This window comes from Equus caballus, chromosome 25 (genome assembly GCF_041296265.1).
Source record: "Equus caballus isolate H_3958 breed thoroughbred chromosome 25, TB-T2T, whole genome shotgun sequence".
NCBI lineage: Eukaryota > Metazoa > Chordata > Mammalia > Perissodactyla > Equidae > Equus > Equus caballus.
The window spans coordinates 15,191,951-15,214,958 of record NC_091708.1 but is presented as its reverse complement, the minus strand read 5'-3'; the positions used below and the strand labels follow the sequence as shown (position 1 = coordinate 15,214,958).

Below are 23,008 nucleotides of genomic sequence, written 5' to 3'. Positions count from 1 at the left end.
CATGAAGCTTCTTCCCAAATACCTCCATTTAAATCAAATTCTATCGTTGGACAGCTTTAATCCCCCCCTCCTCCACCCCTCAATGAAGCTGTCATCCCTGAACTTCTTCCTCAGGACAGTTCTATTTTCTGGGTGACCTTTAAAGTCCCTTCCACTTCTGAAATTTTAGGATTCTAACAAATGTGGAAGCCCAGAGTAAGGTTTCAGACAGTGTTCAAAGGATCAGAACTTAGTTTTCATTTGAGTAAGCATGAATTTTACCAGAGTAAGTTTTCTTTTCGTGAATCCCCATAGCACCTCAAACGCTATTTTGCAAATAGTGGATACTCATTAGACTACGAAATAGATTAGTCATTCTCGATTCTGACAATTTACAAGAAATTTTGTTATATGTTATTACCAAATATTAGTTTTCTAAAAAGCAGAAATAATTCATATATTTGTAAAATAAAATCAAAACATAAACAGGAAAATTACGATGGTTTAAATTAAAGCCTAAATTCCACTAGTTCTTCTGCAAGCCTTCTCTTTTGCTGTGCACAACTCACATGAGGGCTTTTAAACTCTGTACTTTAAAAATTCCTTATGAGCAAAAATTTGTAAGCAAGGAGTAAGAGAGAGTTACAAACACTGTGGTCCAAGCCAAAATCACTCGTGGGGACGATCCTAAGTAGAAGGCACTTTGGTGCAACCTCAATTTAACAAGAGCTACAACATTTCCCCTTTGTCTGACAATAAACCTTTCATGAAAAATAACTGCACGAAACAAAGGATGCCTAGGTCGAAGGGGTATAGAAGTGTTGGAGGTGATGGCTAAGGGGTGCAGAGTTTCTTTCTGGGGTAACAAAAATGTTCTAAGATTGACTGTGGTGATGAAGGCACAACTCTGTGAATGTACTAAAAGCCACTGAATTGTACACTTTAAATGAGCAAACTGTATGGTCTGTGAATTTTATCTCAATAGAGCTGTTAAAAAAAGTGAAAGAAAACAAATGTCCCATAAGGGATACTTGAAACTTACCTCCTTCTCCAGAACCAGAACCATTATCTGAGAATAAAAACAAAGAACAAATATGAACACTTTTCCTGGAAATTTCATCTTATCAAATAATAAAATTTCTTATCAAAAATCAAACTATGATATCAATTCTCATGTTGCCCTTTTCTCATTTTTTTATGCCTAACAGTTTATTCTTATATACCTGTTTTGTGCCTTTCTCCAAATATAAATTCCTTGGACACAGAATCATCTATAACTCATGCATCTTTGTAGCCCATTGAGGAAATATCCAGGTGCCTTGCACAGAGTAAAGACCAATAAATATTGTAAAGTAAATGGCTAAATAGAAATAATTTTATTAACTCACCTAAAGGTAGAAGAAAATTTTAATTTTGTTAAAGCTTGAGAGGAACAATGAATAAGCTCTTTTTATTAGAAAGAGAAGAAAAGAGCTTTGGGTCTTGCTCCAAAAATCTTCTTAATGAAATCTGTGGATGAAGGCCAAAAGCCAAAAGGTAAAAAAAGTCCCAAGATTTAGAAGGAAAAAACCTCAGGTTGAGGTTTTCCGATTACTGATGAAATTAACTTCCTCTAGGAAACCTAATCTGAAGAAATCTCACCAACGTGTACATGGGACACTTGTTACTAGTGACATTAAAGAGCCTTCCTCAGAGTCACCAGCAAGAAGCCCGTCTAAAATGTAATTAATGTTAAATATTTATTTTACAATCCTGAAAGAACCAACATATGGCACAGAGCATGCTGAAAGGAGGATAATGCTATCATATCATCAGCATGCAGCAGCAAAAAAGTAGAGATGTCAAGTGTAGAACTTGACACATCTAGCACTTTCTGGGGGGGAGGGGGAGGCTGTCTTAGAAAACCTACTCCAATTCTTCAAATAGTTCTCTAAAGTGGGAGACAATACCCTTAACAATATTGCTCCCTTCCCTTCAAGCCCCTTCAGACAATAATCAAATTCCCAGATACGGCAGAAAGAGGAACTGGGAAAATACATATTTTATGTAGTATGCATTGCAAAATCTTCATGGGATTTTATAGAAAGCCTTAGACTACATTCAATTTTGATTAATCAACCATACAAATTACATCTTCTCTGAGTAAGGAGGAGAAAAAAAAAGAGTAGAACAAAGAGAAGGAAGAAGGGAACTCAATTGAAAATTATTTTCATGACCAAAATTCTCTTAGGAAAACACTCCCTTTTTCCTCCTATTCCACATACGTTGACTGAGTACTTACTATGTGCTAGGCAACATGGTAAATGCTAGGAATAAACTGATAAATAAGACAGTCTCAGTGCATGAGATACTTACTGCCAAACTTTTTTCAACTCAAGTCCAATTTTAATAAATACTGTATTTCATATCTTTAGTATCATTTAGAATTCCAAAATAAATTAAATATTGTAACTAGTCTGATAATGAAGTTGAGTTCTTCTTGTAGATTATATTTCACTGTATACACGTCTTCCCCTAGCCACACAACTCAACCCCAACCCTGGGATTATGATGTACCTCCCTAGGCAGGGCATACTGCTTCCTGCTGAGGAATGACTGGTCTGGCTGGAGATAGATGTGTCAGATAAAAGAAACAAAGTATGATATATACATAGAGATATGCACAAAGTGTGAACAAACTCTGCCAGGAGATGCCACAGAAGAAAGATTTCACAGAGGAGGAAAGGTTTAAGCTCAATCTTAAAGCCTAAAAGAGGAGTCTTCAAGTAAGCAAAAGAGAATGTTATTTCCACAGGGAATAGAACCAATAAAAGACCAATGACATGAACAACACTGGCCCACCCAGTAAATTACAGGATCAATATAGCACCTTTTAGTTTAGCTCATTCAATCCTCATTTAACAACCCCAGGAGATTTTATCCACTTAACATTTAGGCAATTGGAGCTCAGAGCAGCTAAGGGACTTGTCCAAGGTCATACAGTAAATAAGAGCTGGAGTTACTTTAAAAGTCAGGTCTTTTAACTCTAGTACAGTGTTCTTTCCAATCTACCATTCTGCTTTCTAATGTTTAACATTCACTGTCTATCCAAGCAGCTGGTGTCTTAAACACAAACTCCTCATAAATGATGCATAATTAATTTGGGATTGTAAAGAACTCCATATTCCTTTTCAGTTTCTAAATCAAGTCTGTGACACACAATGTACTTAGAGAAGTATCTAAGAACCACATCAAATGAGTCTATTTGCCTAAGATCATAATAATATCTCCAAGCACCTAATTATCTACTGTATGGAAAAGAATTTGGCCTTGTCCAAAGAGAGGTCTGGCCTTTGCCCTCGACTTCTGGAAGGTAACTTATGTCGTACCTGATAGAAGTGTCTTGTTTAGGGAAGGTACTGACCAAATCAGATCTTAGGGTGAGGCTGGCTACACTCCATAGTCTTAGAGTGGGGGCTGGCCACACCAGAAATACCAACCATGTAATTTAGAGTAGGGGCTTTGAGTCATGTGATGTTAATGGACCTGGAGTTTGAGATCAACCAGATGGACAATCAATCAATTATGCTTATGTAATATAGCCCCAGCAAAAACTGTGCCATAGGCACTATAATATATAAAGAAAGGAAATGGAGGGGGCCGGCCTGGTGGCACAGTGGTTAAGTGTGCACGTTTGGTTTCGGTGGCCCAGGGTTCGCAGGTTTGGATCCCGGGTCCGGACATGGCACCCCTTGGCATGCCATGCTGTGGTAGGCGTCCCACATATAAAGTAGAGGAAGATGGGCATGGATGTTAGCTGAGGGCCAGTCTTCCTCAGTGAAAAGAGGAGGACTGGCAGCAGTTAGTTTAGGGCTAATCTTCCTCAAAAAAAAAGAAAGGAAATGGAGAACATCAAATAAGAATAGTTTCCACCTTCACCGCTAACCTGCATACAGTAATTCTAATTACCATATTCACCTGCATCCCTGCCCCCAAAGACAAACGCAAGTAAGAAACTAACATCAATGGCTTCCAAAATTCACCACCACTGATTCAGGGAGGAAAAGAGAAGGAAGGAAATACAAACAACTGGGGGAAGGTGGGTCATGAGGGTCAGCAGACAGAAAAGAGAATATGCAAGAAGAAAAGAGCCTTAGAAAGACACACACCCTGGGAGGCCACTGATGGCTTTCTATGGATATACCCCACCCCTTCCCCTCAAAAACTAAAAATCAACAAAATGGATCCCATATCATCTCCCACCCCAAATATTCTAATATTCAAACCATAAGGTGAAAGATATGCAAAGTCCTGACAAAAAAGGAACTAAGCATTAAAAATGTACTGAGAAGTAACAAAGTACAAGACCACCTGGGGTTAAAAAGCAACAACATGAAATGGGGGCAAAAAAGAGCTCCCCATTCTCCACACAATCACCACAGGTCCATCCAGCAGTTTGGGGAATAGACCTCTGACTGGAAGCTTCTTTGAGAAAATATGGCAGAACAAATTCTAACATTTCCTCAGAAGAACAGCCCACATACCGGAGTAGCACGGCCCTCTTGCCACCACTGTTATCTCTTTCTGGTGCTTACAAGCAGCCCTTCTGAGAAAGCATTCATTCTGGTAAGTGTCCCCATTTGATCCACAGACAGGAATGTAATTTGTATGGCACTGTGAAAAAAACAAAAATAAATTCAGAACTAGGCATGAATATTAATAGTTTATTTCATATTCATGAATGCAATACTATAGTACTATGACAGTCTTCTACTACACAATAGTTTGTTCTTTTATTTGGTTTAAAAAAAGAAAAGTTATGCTACTTTTTCATACCTTTGTTCACATTCATAATGAAAATAACTATCAATTATCAATAAAAATGAGAATGGAAACCCCTATCCTATCTACTTCATCTGCTTGCTATAAAGATCCAGTGAGAGAATCTAAGAGGACAGTCTTGGCAATGTTTGTAATGAGCATGAATTATGTAATATTTTATTAAAATTTTTATTATCAAAATTTGTTTATTTAATATCTCTAGTATGCAGAGTCCCAAGGTAAGAAGACACAAAGAAATACATGATAAATGTTCTCAGAGACCTTACAGTTAGAGAGGAAAACAGAAAAAAAAATACATATATATATACAGTAAAGCTAGATCACATACTAAAGACAGTAAGTATAATATATAATACCTATCACTGTGAGCTGAAGTATTCAAGAAAAGCCTCCTCAGAGAAAGTGGAATGTGAGCTGGGCCTTGAAGGATGAGTAGAAATAAGATGAAGAAAAAAGGTGATACAGTGAAATGACACTGGACCTGTATGTTTTAAAAAGCTTTTAAACTTCTATATGTCAAAAATGTAAAGGACTAAAGCTTTAAAATCTGGAGAAAATATTATAACAACATGACACAAGTTATTATCATTACTAAAAAGAGATAATACAAATTAATAAAAAATAGACAAAAGACAAATTTATAGAAAAAATACAAATAGCCAATTACTGTCATGCATTGCTTAATGATGGCAATACTTTCTGAGAAATGCACTGTTAGGCGATTTTGTCCTTGTGTGAACATCAGAGAGTGTACTTACACACAGCTAGATGGTCTAGCCTACTACACATCTAGACTCTATGGTATTAATCTTATGGGACCACCATGGTACATGCGTTCTGTTGACCAAAACATGGTGGGCATACCAATACCCTGTTACAGTAATCTAAATTGGTTCAACCTAACTTTTAAGAACATAATTTAACAACACACTCAGCCCTCTGCTACCACTGGTTCCACGTCCAAGTCTTCCATGTCCAAGGCTTCCATGTCCTCAGGTTCCACCAACCACAGGTTCGACCAACAGCTGATCTAAAGACCTATGATAGTTGCGTCTGTACTGAACATGCAGAGACTTTTTTTCATGTCATTACTCCATAAACAACACAGTATAACAACAACTTACATAGCATTCACATTGTATTAGGTATTATAAGTAATCTAGAGACGCTTTAAAGTATATAGGAGGATGTGTGCACATAATATGCAAATACTGCACCATTTTACATAACAGACTTGAGCATCCATGGATTTTGGTATCCAAGGGTGTCCTGGAACCCATCCCCTGTGGATACCAAGGGACAATTGTACATTTCAAGAGTCTTGAAAAAGGCAGGCAGTTTTTGATCCAGAATTACACATTTAGGGATCTATCGGAAGGAAATCATTGTAGAGGAAAACTTATGACAGCCATTTCAAACAGAAATCAATATCGCAAACGTAGAAGCAACCTAAAAAGCCAAGAAGGCAGTGTTTAATTAAAGCATGTTTTCTCTGTTCAAAGAATTAATATTCCAGTCATTGAGAATTACCTTTGAAAAGAATACTGGCTGACAGGAAAAGATAACATAATGTTGGGTGAAAAGTAGGCAATAACACCACACATATAACTTCTGAGAATTTTGTGCCATTTTAAAATATATTATCTAGTCCACAAAACTGAATGCAAATTTTTTAAATACTATAAAATAAAAATACAAGAAAATAAATTACATAAAACTATCTCAATTATTTAGAAAAAATAAATATTCATAAAGTAAATCCTGGAAGAAAACATCAATAAATTTTTCACTTTCCCTGTCATCATGGTTTTTTATTTCCATGTTTATGATTTTCTTTCTCAATTTTCCTGCAATGAACAAGATTTACTTTTATCACTTATTTACTTTTAAAAAGTGGTGAATTTACTTTATAAACCATAAATATGGCATGGCACCACATGTCAAGCACTAGCAAAAACAATTTCTAATAAAATATTTTATAACCAAGTTGATTGGCTATACATTATTAGTAGACTCCTGCATCAACTTTAATTAAAACTAAAATTTTACTTTAGGAAGCTTTCCTATATTCCTCCAATTTTTCATGGATCACATTCCTTTATTCTCTTTCCCTAAAATGTACACAACAACTTGTATGATGTCTGCATGAGTCAACAGGTTACTCTGCAATTATACAATGCATAATTAGCCAGGCACCCTAAGCTCCAAGACGTCAAGTGCTAAGTCTATAGACTTTCAACCCAATTCTCCCCTCACAAATGCTTAACGAGTTTCTAATGCAGTGCTCTCAAAGGTACTGATATCACCCCCTAGGGATGGGCACCCCTGTGGAGGCATCTTTGGTTGTAATGTTAATAAAAGGACATTACTGTCATTTAGCAGATGGATGATGTTAGATGTACTGTAAAGGAAAGGACAGTCCACAGAGCGAAGACAAACATACCATATAATGCTTCTCTAGTCATTCAGGTAGGAACTATGGTAAAACTTACCATATACAAACAAGGCTGCTCTGTTATAACTTATCCCAATATTCGCTTTTGTTTTTTTAAGGTATGCTTTTTTTTCTTCTTTTTTTTGTAAGGAAGATTTGGCCCTGAGCTAACATCTGTTGCCAAGCTTCCTTTTTTTTTTCCTTTGTTCTTCCCAAAGCCCCAGCACATAGTTGTAAGTCATTCTAGTTCTTCTATGTGGGATGCCACCACAGCATGGCTTGACAAGCAGTGTGTAGGTCCGTGCCCAGGATCCAAACTGGCTATACAGCCAAAGACATTCATTGTAGCATAATTTGATAGCAGCCAAATAAAATTCCCCAACGTCTATGGCCATGAATAGAAGAATCATTGAATAAACTGACAATTGTTTGATAGTCATCTAAACTACGAGAAATAATGCAACAATTAAAAACGGTTGGATAAACATGTGCTGAGTTGATGCCAAAGCAGAGCACACGAACCTAACCACTTGGCCACAGGGTGGCCCCTAATATTAGTTTTCATTCTAGCATCTATCATACCTCTAGTTTTTTGTTTTCAAGTATTCTGGTATGAAATTGCTGCTGATCTTTTTTAAAATCCAAACATTCATTATAAGTAGGTATAAGCATCTGACTACTGTACTGTCTTCTAACATAATCATGCCAAAGCACTGACATTTTGAAATACTTATTTTACTATAAATTACTTTTATTTCTCCTTTACATTGCAATCATACACCATATTGATTTCTTTAATTATGTATTCATGTTGGTTACATTATCTATGAATTCATTTAAGAATAGTGAAGAAATGCAATACAAATTATTGGTTATAAAAAAGGGTCATGGGGCCAGCCCCATAGCCAAGTGGTTAAGGTTCCACATGCTCTTCGGCAGCCCAGGTTCGCAGGTTTGGATCCCAGGGGCAGACCTGCTCCACTCGTCAGCCATGCCGTGGAGGCATCCCACATACAAAGTAGAGGAGGACTGGCACGGATGTCAGCTCAGGATGAATATTCCTCACATACAAAAAAAGGGTCATTAAGTCTGACAGGAATGAGAATCTCTAAGGTAATAGTGAACAGTTATTGAACAAGAGTTTCTATCTAGTAAACGCTGGCTCCCACTTCAAATGTCCTATCTAACTTAAATGTCCTAACACTCCTGGGAAGCACATGACTTAGCGCTTAGAGCTGGGGCTCTGAAGTCAAATGTTGAGTTCAAATCCTGCGTCCACCATCCAAGTGACTGTGGGCTAGCACCAGCCCCATATATAATATGGTAATCGTCATCATATCTACCTAATAAAGTTGTTAGGAGGATTAAATACGAGAAACCCATCTTTAGCATCTGTATCTGGCCATGGTAAATTCTCAATAAATATTTGCTGGTTTTGCTATTGCTATTAACATTTCTGAATCTTAAGTAGTTGCCCAGGGTCATAACTAGTAAGTGGAAGACCCATGATTCCTTACAATTGGTGTACTCTAAGCACTCCACATTCAAGTTATGTAGCAGGTGACTATATGTCACCTGATATAGTGAGCAGGGGGCTTAAAACAGTTCAGGCAATGTCCCTGAAATTCAACTTAAGCACACACCTAGGCGTGAGCGTGAGATGAGAGAAGCAGACCTGCTGGTCCTTGGTCAGTCTGTTTCCAGGGTCTCTCTTAGGGACCTCTCATTGCACGAGGGGGAATTAAGGGATTTGGGCAATGTTAACAACATGCAAACATGCAACTTCTGGCTTAGGCACTGACTCTGCGCTAAGGTCCTGACTCTAACCTAAGGGTTGCCTCCTCTATTGCCACTCCTGCTGGGGGAGAGAACTCTCCCCAACACCTTCTCTTGAGCTGGACGAATGTGATTTGAAGTAGTTTAGAAAGATACAGCAGTGTACAACTCCGGAGCCACATCCATTCAAGCATTTATGGTGGACCTACTGTGTGTCAGGCACTACCCTGAAAATAATAAATAAGAAAATAATAACAAGGTTGTGATAGTTAATTTTATGTGTCAACCTGATGGGGAGCCAGGGACCCAAAATTAAATATTATTTCTGGACATGTCTCTGAGGGTGTTTCTGGATGAGATCAGCATTTGAATCAGTGGATTGAGTAAGTGTCCTCCCCAATGTGGGTGGGATCATCCAATCCACTGAGCAGCTGAAGAGAACAAAAAGGTGGAGGAAGAGAGAATGCACTTTCTCTGCCTGACTGTGGAGCTGGGACACTGGTCTTTCCCTGGTTCTCAGGCCTTCAGACTCAGACTGGGACTTATGTCATCAGCTCCCCTGAGTCTCAGCCCTTCAGACTTGGACTGGAACTATACCAGCGGATTTCCTGGGCCTCCAGCTTGCAGACAGCAGATCACGGGACTTCTCAGCCTCCATAACCAAGTGAATCCACTCCTTAAAATATATCTCTCCTCTCTGTTTCTCTGGAGAACCCCAACTTTTATACAAAGGTCTAAGAAGAGAGCATGACACCTAGCGAGAGCAGACACTGATAAATTGAGGAAGAAAGAAACACAGTTCAGAGAACTCCTGAGAGAAGAAGAAAGAAAACAGGGAAGAAGTTGTAGGCACTCCTCTTTGTATATTACCAAAGTTTTAATGGAAAGATGTAATATTGATCATTTTTCTTTGTGCAAAATTAATGAAAGTAGCTTTGTTTATATAATATGGCAAGATATAATTCCTCTCACTAACAGACTGAAAAAAACAATTTTAGACTTTGTTTAAAATCTTATTATCTGTTAAAATGTGTTTAAATTACACCCCAGAAAGCTTATACTAACACTGAAAGCATGCAGAATCATAAGCAAGTTTTTTAATGAGTTGAAAGACACTGTTAAAGCATCCAGCAGAAAGGTGTTTAATGGGCATATGAGATACTCTTCTTCAACTGGCAAGAACTAACTTGAACAGATACATAAGCGTACGAGAAGGCAGAGTAGTCAAAAGAAGGCTGGCTCAGCAGCAGGATCAAATCATGTTGTAAGCCCTTAGGCAGTTTGCTCCTACAAGGCAAGCAACGTGCCTTGAAACATCTTTATATCCCCAGCTTCCAGCCCAGCACCCAGCACAAAGCAGGCAATGGATAAACAACTAGTGATCTCAACTCCTAACTCATTTCCTTTCCTGCTGTCACAGGGTAAGACTGCAAGGGATTCAGACAGATCGTGAGAGGATTTTCTAGCTGTTCAAGTATGTTAAAACAGTCAAAAAGGCTATTTCTTTACAATCTTAGAGTTGCAGAGAAAGATTTTCAATTAATGAAAAGCAGAATCGTAAAGACAAAGATAAAAATGATACGAAAATTTAAAAGTTTTTATCAAAAAATAGAAACAAAATGAAAATGACACTGGGGTAACTTCTTTAAAATATTCTTTTTTGTATCTATATAAACTAAAAAGGAACACTCTCTAAGGTAAATACTGTTAAATGAGTTAGCACTTAAAGAGGAATTAAAACACCTACATGTTTGTATAACATAATATTTCTAGAAGGAAATATAAGAAGTTACAGACGTCCTCTCTGAGAACACCAACTGGTAGCCTGGAGTGGAAGGAGGACATGTTTTTCATTATATTATCTACCTTATATGTTGTGCAAGTTGTTTACTATGGGCTATATGGGACTCTTTTAAAAACCACATCAAAGGAGTACCTACATCATGGGTTCTCGTGAAAGTTTATGAGTTATATAACTTACATATATATATATATATATATAATGTTTAGGACCATTAATGGATATAAGTACTCAAATAGTGTATTATACACAGTGTATACATATATATACACACATACCTACATATGTCTTTGCAAATCAACACAAGGGAAAAAGAAAATACTGCAAAAAATGGGCAAAGAGTATGAAATATTCACCAAAAAAATGATGAAGATATGGCACATTTTGAATCTCTCTAGTAATCCAATGAAAATTAAAAAAAAATTTTTTTACCTTTCACACAAGAAAATTTAAAAAGGACTGAGAAAATCCACTACCAAGAGGCTGAGGGGAGACAACCAGTCTAACACACTATTGGTGAGAATGTTAATCTGCATATGAGTATCCACTGGCCTAACAATTCACATCAAGGAATTTAACCCGGGGAAATATCAGAAGACAGCCGGAATAGGTGACAGCCCCAGTCTTCCTGATACAGGGTGACTCAAACACCAAAAAGACCCTGCAATCCTTCTGGCTTGAAGAACCAAATGACAGAGTTCAGGGCAACTAGAGCCACTGGAAAGAGAGAGAAAAATCCAGAAAGGAGAGAGTCAGAGGGCAGTCCCAGATTCTGTAAATAAACAGACCAAATTTCTGGCTGACTCCAAAACGACTCATGGGGCAGACTCCAAGTAGCCCAGCCAAGGCTAAAAGAAATGAACTGATATTGGTGCTGCTGTCCAGAACACAGAAGAGAGAGTCTGCAGTTTGAGTTCAGCCAATTTAACTGTTTCAAAAATGACAATACTCTTTCAGAGATTCACAATGTGCAGGACAAATTCAAAATCACTCTAACATGAAGAAACAAGAAAGCACAATCCATTCTCAAATCATAAGACAATAAACAAACAGGATCCCTGAGATGTCCCAGATGTTATTTAAAATCTTTAGCAGGGCCAGCCCAGTGGCATAACAGTTAAGTTCATGTGCTCTGCTTTGGCAGCCCAGGGTTAGTGGGTTCGGATCCCAGGTGTGGCTCTACACACTGCTTATCAAGCCATGCTGTGGCAGTGTCCCACATACAAATGGAGGAAGACTGGCACAGATGTAGCTCTGAGGCAATCTTCCTCAAGCCACAAGAAGGAGATTGGTAACAGATGTCAGCTCAAGGACAATCTTCCTCAAGCAAAAAAGAGGAAGACTGGTAACAGATGTTAGCTCAGGGACAATCTTCCTCACCAAAAATAAATAAATAAAATGAAATCTTTAGCAAAGATTTTAAAGTGGCAATCATATCTATGCTCAAGGAAAATATGCTTTTAAGGAATGAAAATACAGGAAATTTCAGCAGATAAACAGAAATTATAAAATTCTAGAAATAAAATAACTGATATTAAGTCACTGGAAGGGCAGAACAGAGATGACAGAAGAAAAGATTAAGTAAACATGAAGATAGATCAATAAAAAGTTACCTAATGTGAAGAACAGAAAGAAGTAAAAGTTCATGAGGGCTTGGTTACACTATGTACACCAACACCTTCTTTTAAGGAAAGCAGCTCACTTTGGTTGCTATCCCTTTTAAGAGGGTTTGGGAAGCAGGCAGGGAACCAGGCACAACACAGTGGCCAGACCATTGCACGAGTAACTGGCGGTGGGGGGAGGGATGGTGCCAGCTAAGCCATGTCAAAGGTGGCTATTGTGAATAAACAGTCGATTGGAAAGTCCCTTTTGATCATGAAGAACCTCTTTGACCAGACAATAATATACCCCGCTACCCTTCCTCCTTTAAACGCTCCACTTTTAATGAAAATAAACAACATGATAGTTTACAGTTTTCAAAGAGGTTTCACATGTAAGCTCTCTTTCTAGCTTTGATTCTCATTACAATATCCTAAGAAAGGGTAAGAATATGCCTTCTCTTTTCAGATGGATCATACAGAAACTTGCCTGAGGTTATAGGGTTACTGGAAATACTGACTCTCCTTTACTTTGATACACGATCTCTGTACCCTTTCCTCCCCTTGAAATCCGAAATCATGGAGATCATGAGTGAAAAAAATTCTAGTTCCTTCTTAATCTCACCTCAAATCTAGAATCAGGGACTATCTTGTGAGAAACATTCTGATGCCAAATTATAATTTAATCACAGAAAAAAAACAAAAAGGAAGAACTGAGTGTAACACATTTTGCTTCCCTTGTTATACTTATTTTTTTAGACAATAGAATCACAACTAAAATAGCATCTGAAAAGCAAAGATATTCACACTCTTAATTTGAGGTTCCCCTTTCTAGTCCATCTCTATCCTTGAACTACCCTGAGGCACCAAGTCGGTCATGTTCTTTGGCCTAAAAAGATGAGACAGCAGCAAACAACGGAAGGGAAAAAGACTAGAAAGAAAAGGAAAGGGGGAAAAAAATGCCAACATTTTAAATAAGAGACTCTACTGCAGCCTGTACCTTAACTCCTTTCAGTGACAATTACACCTTACATTTGAACAGAACTTTAATACTTTTTCAAAGGATTTTCACATCTATTATTGACAGTCTGTCCACTTAATTCAAGGAAAGCAGCATGGAAGGTACAAACACTAGTGCTTCATCTGACAAAAATGTCAATGGGCTGTGAACCCAACTTCCTTACGGAGTTCAAGGTGTTTTAAGCTTTTTAATTTGAACAATGTAGAATCATAAAATATGAGAAATGTGAAATTTTTCAAAATAGGTTTAGTTTCCTCACCTGAAACTGACATGCACATTTCAAACCATCTCCATCTTCTTTGCAGACTCCTCCATATTTACACGATGACTCATCACAAACTCTTACATCAGACTCTCTCACATTTAATTCTGTGAAAGAGGAAAAATTGTTTCTTAGATAATTTGTCTTTTTGCATCCAAATGTACAGAGATAAATAAAAGAACAAAATCCTTAAAAATGTGATCACCGCATTCACAAGTACAATAGTAAGACATAACATACAAAAAGCAAGTTCTATATGACACAAAATGTTCAGGATTCCCCAAAGAGAATCTTGCATAATAATATGCCTAAAAGTAACCCAAACCAAAATAAAACAAAATTTTAAGATTTCATATAATTTCCAAAGGTAAATCTATAGAATTTTTCCAGCTGGCCTGCCATGAGCTTTAGCATCTTCTTACTATTGTCCTAATATTTTAGATTATTTTTCTATTGACTAAGTCACTTTTAAGGATAATAAATAAGAATAACTAAAAGGAATCTTAATTCTTTAGGTATCCAGAATAAATTGTGAGTGATCATTATTCACTCTAGATAAACTTTTAATTACAATAAAAAGAACTATAAAATTTGAATTTCATACAATAGATATGTATGGAACATTTATGTGCACAGAATTAAAAAGATTCAAAATCTTGTTAGACTTAAAATTTTTAAATGACTGATTTAATTTTGTTCTACCAGAGGAAGCAGAGCCAATCAACACGACTAGAATTCTGCGGTCATTTTGTTCCTGCTCCAAGACTGTCAGCCTTGCTCTGGTACTACCAAATTAAAGCTTTCTAGAAAACCAATCGATAGCCTCAAGGTTAGTGCTAAGTAAAGCTGCCAATCAGGTGGAATTGAGTGAAAACCACTACAAAGCAATTTTCATATCCTCCCTATTGGGAATGAGAAATACAACAACAAATGAACTAATGCAAACAATAAACAAATGATTGTTTTAAAAACCCATCCCTTGGGGGCCAGCGCCGTGATCAAGAGGCTAAAGTTCCAAGTGCTCCACTTTGGCGGCCCCAGGGTTCAGGGGTTCAGATCCTGGCAGGGGACCTACTCCACTCATCAGTCATGCTGTGGAGGCACCTCACATACAAAGCAGGAGACTGGCACAGATGTTAGCTCAGGGCTAACCTTCCTCAAGCCAAAAAGGAGGAGGATTGACAATGGATGTTAGTTCAGGGCAAATCTTCCTCACAAAAATATAATACTAATAATAATAATAATAAAAAATCCCAGTATAGCAGTGAACACATAAGTCTGGGAGCAGAGCGGCCTAAGTTAGCTCCTGACTCTGTCTGGGAAGAGCACAAGGTCCCCTGCAACTCTAGATCAAGATGAGGTCTAGGGAAACAGACCTTGGGGAACTCTATCCCTGTCCAACATCCTCCATCACTGGTCATTTCCCATTTCGAGACTTGAAAGCAGGGCTCAGTGGACTGAGAAAAGAGAGTTGTATATCTGGTGACATCTGTCCTGCTGACTTTCATTGCCTCTCTCTGTCCCATTTGTTCTTACTGCTCTGCAACAGTGTTTTGGGTCTCCTTCCTCTAACTGACCCTCCGAGGAGCTGGCAGTCAAGTACCTAAATACTCAAGGAGTTGACAGTCAATAGTACTCATTTGAGTAACCACTCTGAACCAAGCACTGCAGGAGTATAGGCAAATGTCTGTGTAACTATGTGATACCAAAAAACATGTTTTTGTTTTCCTTACGTGGATCTCAGGTGCACAGAATTGGATTACTCTAAAGTTCAAGCATACATGTACAATTGTTTTTAAAAGACATGAGCAGAAACTTAAAACAACAGGAAACTAATACAACTGTTCTGACGTTCTCACTGTTTCACAAACCATTTCAGGGGCAGACAACCAACTTTTAAATCCTTTCACGCTGGCCACAGAGCCTTTATGTTCTTGGTTGTCCTCATCTCCCAATTTCTGCTCCTTTTTCCCTTTCCCCCTTAGCCACTTGCAAAGCTCCTGCGGCTCAATGCCAAATGTGGGGTTTGCTTTTTTTTCTATCAACCTACATTCCTACTGGAGACCTGCACAAGGTCTGGTTCCAATTACTGTCTAATATACATTTTGAAACCCAGGGAAGAAAACTAAATATTAATAAAGAACCACTCTGGAAAAGAGAATAAGAATATATAATATCTTTGCTCAACTAGAGGCTGAACCAATTTTAGGGGCCACAGAAATAACAAGAATTGTACCATTTCAGAAATAAAATTTAATACATTTCTTTTTTCTTTTCTTTCTCACCTTAAAGCTCACACTGGGCTCCAATACAATCAGACATATAAAATAAGAATAAGTAAAGTTTTTATTTTGTCTGTGGGTCAAGATCACGCTCTGAGCTATGACTTGCTACCTTGGCTTGAGATTCTTTGCATTGTCATATGTTTTACCTGTTGGATTTCAAAAGTACAGTAGGATTCAATCGAGAACCTACACCATCCCTGCCACTTAAGGTTCACATATGTCTGGAGACCTAGAGTTGTTCAGGGATCTGCACGAGAGACTACAGGACATTTGGGGAGAGTCATCATCCTTACTAAAGTGAGGCGGCAAAGCTTGGCCCAACAAACAAAGCCTTGGACAGAAGTGATCCTAAGCACAAGGTAGCATCTATCACTCGGATCGCTCCCCCAACCCAGCCCCAAAAGGTCATCATGCCAGAGACAGAGGCTACAATGAGACTAAAGAGTAGTTTGCGCTAAAACCTCTGAAGCAACAAGATATAATAACAGGCGAGAAAAGGGGCTGGGACGCCTCAACAGCCCCAGCCCAGCAACAGCACACCTGGCAGGAGAGCACGGCCAAGGAGATCATAGCAGGAGGCACGGAGGTACATCCCTGATATCCGGGGGAGCTGCAGGGACAGCAAACATCACAGGAAGAAAAAGACGAGTCACGTGGCAGTGGCCAGAATACATTAGTGAGCCCACAGAATACATTAGTGAAACACCCTTTGGTGACTCCAAGAATGAACTTGGGGGGAGGCATTCTCAGGGAGCTAGAGGTCCTACATTAATAGGTAAGGGTAAAAGTCATGAAATGCTGATTATACCGGTTATTGGTCGAGTTTTATTTTATGCCTATCTTGCTATCAAATCCATGCTATTTTCATGTGTGTGAATGTGTTAAATGTGATTATTTAGGTGATTTAATTAAGTGTCTACTATGTACCTTAGTCTACGCTAAGAATTTGGGGCACACAGAAAAATACATAACAGGGAGCTTATGATCTTGGTAACATATGGAACAACTAGTGATGAATTCAATATAGTCTATAATTAAGGGGAAAATTGTGTTGTACAGGCTATGATGCTCTAGTAGTTTCAAGAAGTAGGAGATAAAAATGGACTTGAGTGCAGTGTGCAGTGTCAAAGATGCAAGACTTGCACTGACTTTGAAAAACTGACTTTTTTCCTGATTATAAAACTAATAGGCATATTATACAGAATTCAGAAAAGATTTAAAAATAAAGAATGTCTGAACTGCCCACAACATGTGAGTCATAGCAAAAGAGAGAGAAGAGAATGTTCTTACCTAGGAAAACAATCTAAGTGAAAGCAGAGACACAGGTAATTTAATAATACACATAAATATTAATATCAGTGATTCCCAAACCATGCTCCTGAGGAAAACTGGTGTCCTAGACTATAATGTACCTTCACTAAAATCAAATTAAGAATTTCATTTTCTTATTTGCAAGGGAAAAATGTCAATGGAAAGAATTTTCTCATTTTAAGAGTTTTTGTCAGTTATATTTCTTAAATTTTCAGTATCTGATATTACTTCCTTGCTAGCTATCAAAAAACTAGTGTTCAACAGTAAGTAAAGAAAATTAATAGAAAAATTCCAACAGTGTTTCATGAGAACAAAAGATCACGAATGTCACAAGCTCATGAATGCACATTTCAAATTGCTTTGTTATAGTGGCAGTCACTGCTAATTGCCTACATTGGACCCATTCTCCCCTCTTAGTAAGGGAACCCCAATTTAGCTCAGGGACACAAGGTATTCAGCTAAATAATGTGTATTTCCCAGACTCCCTCACTCTGTGCCAGTTCACATATAAGCACCGTCCCTTCCTCCTTCATTCTTCCATTCTTTCTCCTGCCTGCAGAGTAAACCCCTTCCCTAAGGTTGTAGCAGTTACCTTGCATGCAGGAAGATGAAAGCTACAAGCTAAGGTGGTAGAGCAGAAAGACAGGAGCAAGAGTGCCGAAAGAGAGAATTATAGTCACCACCCCTACCCTGGATATCATCCCTCCACACTTACTGTCATAAGAAATAAACAAACACAAATAAATAAAGCTCTTATCATTCAAGCCACTGTTGGTCAGGTCATTGATATGTGTAGTTAAACACAATCCTGATATAATGATTGCATGTAAATTTAATGCATAAATATTTCTAAGCAAGTCAAGTAATTTTGTGCTACACCACAGTCAACATGATAAAACTAATTTATCAAGAGCATAATGACTTTATTTTTTAAAGATTTGCAAAAGATGTTAGCTCAGGTGACAATCTTCTTTTTTTTTTTTTCTTCTCTTCGCCAAAGCCCCCTAGTACATAGTTGTGTATTCTAGCTGTGGCATGTGGGACACCACCTCAGCATGCCTTGAAGAGCAGTGCAATGTCTACACCCAGGATCCGAACAAGCAAAACCCCAGGCTGCTGAAGTGGAGGGGGTGAACTTAACCACTCAGCCACAGGGTTGGTCCCCATCGTGACTTCTTGATGCTCTGACTCCTCACCACCTGAGCTCAAACTCAGTGCAGAAGGAATTCTATTTGGGGATCATCTTCTGAATGTTACTTTTTTCCAAGTATTCCATACAGTACCAAACATCAAGAAGGTACCCTACTACCTGTCAACATTAACGATTACACACCTGCCTTCCTGAGCCCAAAATGGAAATTCAGCAAAATGGATGAGCCATTACCAAGGCCCTCAAAAATCAATGATCCAAACAGAATGATTTCACACAAAGCAGCACTCAGAAGAACGGCTCAAAAGAAAAATATTTTTGCTCTGGTTTCAAATCTATCCATCACACAATGCTCCAAACATAAAACTTGTCTCAATTTTCATTAACATTTCAAAGCTGGGAAACAATACACAGTAGGGGAAGAAATCCTACTTACTATGAACCTGAGCTGCCAAAATCCTCAACTTTTGGCAGCACTAACTAGGTTCAGGCTACAGTTCAAAACGAGACCCACGAGCCCTCCAGAATGACACGACTTTTCTACCACCCTTCCATTAAACAGAAGGTAGTTCTGGAGATCTTAGGAGTCAGCTAACACCTACAGAGAACCAAAAGTGAAAACTTTGCAAGATGTTATGAAAAAATTCAGGGCTTCTCAACCTTGGCACTACTGACATTTCGGGTTAGATAATTCTTTGCTGTGGGGGGCTATCCCATGCATTGAAGGATATTTAGCAACAACTCTGGCCTCTACCCCCTAGATGCCAGTAGGACCACCCCAGTTTTAACAACCAAATACATCTTCAGTCATTATCAAATGTCCCCTGGAGAGAAAATCACCCCCAGTTGAGAAGCACTATAAAGATGAAACCAAAGGCTTTATGCTTAGTTCTCTAACACAGTCACTGTAAAGAAAATGAGTCAAATAAGCAGCAATCTCCAAGATCTCTGCACATTACTATGGCTATTTTTCAATTCAATAGAGGGACCTAAATATATCGCCTCCAAGTTCATGTCAAGTCCTGGCTCAGAGTGGGTAGCCCTCCTTAGGTGATGCCTTAACCTCCAGGAAGCCTGGCTTCCTTCCCCTTTTCTTCAAGGTCAATATGACCTCTATTCTAAAGATCCCATAGCTTGTTTCTTAGTCTTCCAACTCTTTTCCTGACCTTTCTACACCAGTTGATACTCCCAGCCTCCCCTTCCAACTTAATAATCTTGATTATCCCCTCAACTCTCTGGCATCTCACTCATTCCTTTTTCCTTCTCCTACTGCCCATCCATGTCCACAACAGTCACAGAACTGATCTCCAACTTAATCAACTCTCCAGATTAACCCAAGTGTGCTGTTCTCTCTAAAACATGCCAACCAATGCCCACGGCACAATGAATCCTCAGGGCTGGTCGGTCATTCTCTAGGGCACCCATGAGCACTCCAGCTCCACCCAGGAGAGCTGCTCTTCTGCTTCAAGAGTCAGTCGATAAGTTATACAGCCTGTGTACGCCACCTGTATTTTTATTGTAATTATGTGTTTCTATGAAAATAGAATATTAAAACAAAATTGAATGTTATGGAAAGACTTAAGAAAAGCAAGTTGCTTTTTAAAAAAAATCACTGTTGGAGTATGGAGATTCCTCAAAAAATGAAAAACAGAACTACCATATGATCCAGCTATCCCACTACTGGGTATCTATCCAAAGAGCTTAAAGTCAGCAATTCCAAAAGTCCCATGCACCCCAATGTTCACTGCAGCATTATTTACAACAGCCAAGACGTGGAAGCAACCTAAGCGCCCATCAACAGATGACTGGATAAAGATGATGTGGTATATACATACAATGGAATACTACTCAGCCTTAAAAAAGAACAAAATCGTCCCATTTGCAACAACGTGGATGGACCTTGAGGGAACTATGTTAAGTGAAATAAGCCAGATAGAGATGGACAATCTCTGTATGACTCCACTTATATGAGGAATTTAAAAATGTAGACAAAGAGAACAGATTAGTGGCTACCAGAGGAAAGCTGGGGTGGAGGGTGGGCACAAAGGGTGAAGTGGTGCACCTACAACACGACTGACAAACAAAAATGTACAACTGAAATTTCACAATAGTGTAACCTATCATTAACTCAATAAAATTAAATTAAAAAACAAAATCACTGTTGGGGCCGGCCAGTGACACAGCTGTTAAGTTCACACGTTCCGCTTCAGCGAGCCAGGGTTCACTGGTTCGGATCCCGGGTGCAGAACTACACACCACTTTGTCAAGCCACGCTGTCATAGGCATGCCACATACAAAGTAGAGAAACATGGGCATGGATGTTAGCTCAGGGCCAGTATTCCTCAGCAAAAAAAGAGGATTGGCAGCAGGGCTAATCTTCCTCAAAAAAAATTAAAAATTTTAAAAATTTTAAAAAATAAAAATCACTGTTGCATTAGGTGTAGGCAAGATAAAAACCTAGAATTCTGGAGCCACAAGACTAAAAGTTCCTTTTTAAAGAGATTAAAATTGGAACTTGCAATCAATGCACAATAAATGTGTTTATTCAAGAAAGGGGAAACTCCAACTATTCTGAAAGAAAAATTCTGGCCCGTCTTTCAAAATATTGTTTCATAAATACATATTTATCTGTTTTTAAGTTAAAATGCTGCATACATTTATGAATCATTTTGTGACTCCCCACTTTAAATAATTTTCTTGATTAACCAACTAACTACCAGAATCTTAAGGCACCAAAACAAGAAGGCTCCCAGTATACATAAGAATGTTCTGTCCTCGGCCATCCCATTCCGTCACCTTGTCTTGTGTCTTCTCTCTCAGCATTCTCATCCACTCCCACCACTTCAGTCTTCAAACCTGGCTTTCCCCAACCTTGGTAAAGCCATCTCACCTGCTTTCCCAATGCTATTTCCAGTCTTCCGAGCATTGCTGGGGAAAGTCCTATGAATTAATGCTTTCTACGTACTTATCAACATGTGGAAATCCCCACAGGACATGTTCAAACTTTTTACCTTGTTCTTAAGAAGAAAATTTCAATGGGTTTATACTCATCGTCTAGATGTTAACAGTACTTGGGAAAATCTTCCCTTTTTTAGAAAAGCACACCAATCTGATCTGACAGGACCCATGCTGGTTGGTTTCACTCCCAAAACAAGCCCAGCTTGTTCCTGATCTTGGTTATGTCCATAATCACTACTCTGAACACAATGGCAATACTTAAAATGTTTAAACATTTAAAATATCCCACACCAGGAAATGGTGTAGTACAGCCAGAGAATATCACACAGCTATTTTAAAGGTTGTCGGTATGTGGCAATATGAAAATACGCTGATGAACATCAAGTGAAAAAGCAGAAGACAAAACCATATACACACACTATGATTATGTATAAAAAATACACAGTACGGGGGCCAGTCCAGTGGCACAGTGGTTAAGTTCACATGTTCTGCTCCGGCAGTCCGAGGTTCGCCAGTTCAGATCCGGGGTGTGGACCCATGCACCGCTTATCAAGCCATGCTGTGGGTAGTGTCCCACACTTAAAATAGAGGAAGATGGGCACAGACGTTAGCTCAGGACCAATCTTCCTCAGCAAAAAGAGGAGGATTCGCAGCAGATGTTAGCTCAGGGCTAATCTTCCTCAAAAAAAAAAAAAAAACAAAACACTATAGGAAAATCCAGCCAGGAAAAAACAAAAATGGAAACAGGGACCGTGTTTATACCAACAGAACAACGGATGATTTTTTCCTCTTTTGAAGCTTCTATACTGGTTATATCTAATGGGGAAAAAAACTCAACGTGATTTCAAACAACCCCATTTATAGTTTGCTCTATCACGAACAAAGCATTAGCATCGATAAGGGCCAGGTTCACATGCTAGTTCACCTTTTAGAATAATAACACTCTCTCCAGATATTGTAATGACTAGGTAAGACATGTACTAGGAAGCAAGAGTGCCTAGAACAAGGAGGCATACAACCAAGATTCACTTCCCCTCTTCCCCCAGACCAATCTGAAGGACACCTTCCATGACACAAATCACTGAAAATACATTGCAGGGTAAAATCAAATAATAGAGTTAATAAATGATGACTTCAGTCCCAGCAAATGAGATGAATTAGAAATTAAATTCTCTTCAACTTGTTTACTAAATTAGCCATATTACATTAATTCTCTTCAACTACAAAGATACGAGGGGGAAAATAAATTGTACTTAATACTTCATGATACAAAACCAAAAGCAGTTTACATTAACATTAAAAAGCATTAATAGAAGAGATGACTAAAACTTCTCTAAGCTATATTTAATGACCGAAATTTCACATATGCCACACAATTATCTGACTCCAATGTTTTTCATCCCATTCTACATACCACTGCCAAACGACCCTTTGGGAAACACCACTTTGAGCACGTCAATCCTGCACCCCAAGCCCCACAATCATCCCGCACTGCCTACTTCAGTCCTAAATGCCCGTGTCAGGAGCATCAGGCAAGATGACGGGGAGGATAAACCCCAGCAGGATCAGAAAGAAAAGACGACCTAGGTCCCCAGCATTACACGTATCCAGG

At 38.5% G+C, this 23,008-nt stretch overlaps 1 protein-coding gene across 2 annotated transcripts in view; it reads right to left on the bottom strand.

The window, feature by feature from the left end:
* The window catches only part of TMEFF1 (transmembrane protein with EGF like and two follistatin like domains 1), an 80,676-nt gene that overhangs the window by 43,664 nt on the left and 14,004 nt on the right, over positions 1 to 23,008 (bottom strand). Inside the window, exons 1-4 of one of the 2 annotated variants that reach the window (XM_023629761.2) lie at positions 16,518 to 16,584; positions 13,690 to 13,799; positions 4,503 to 4,632; positions 1,022 to 1,048 (exon numbers count right to left, since the gene is read on the bottom strand). In XM_023629761.2, the coding sequence (XP_023485529.1) occupies positions 1,022 to 1,048; positions 4,503 to 4,632; positions 13,690 to 13,799; positions 16,518 to 16,569 (319 nt within the window). In that variant the 5' untranslated portion in view covers positions 16,570 to 16,584. Of the gene's footprint in view, positions 1 to 1,021; positions 1,049 to 4,502; positions 4,633 to 13,689; positions 13,800 to 16,517; positions 16,585 to 23,008 lie in introns of those variants that run through there. The other variant, XM_023629760.2, reaches the window with a different exon arrangement.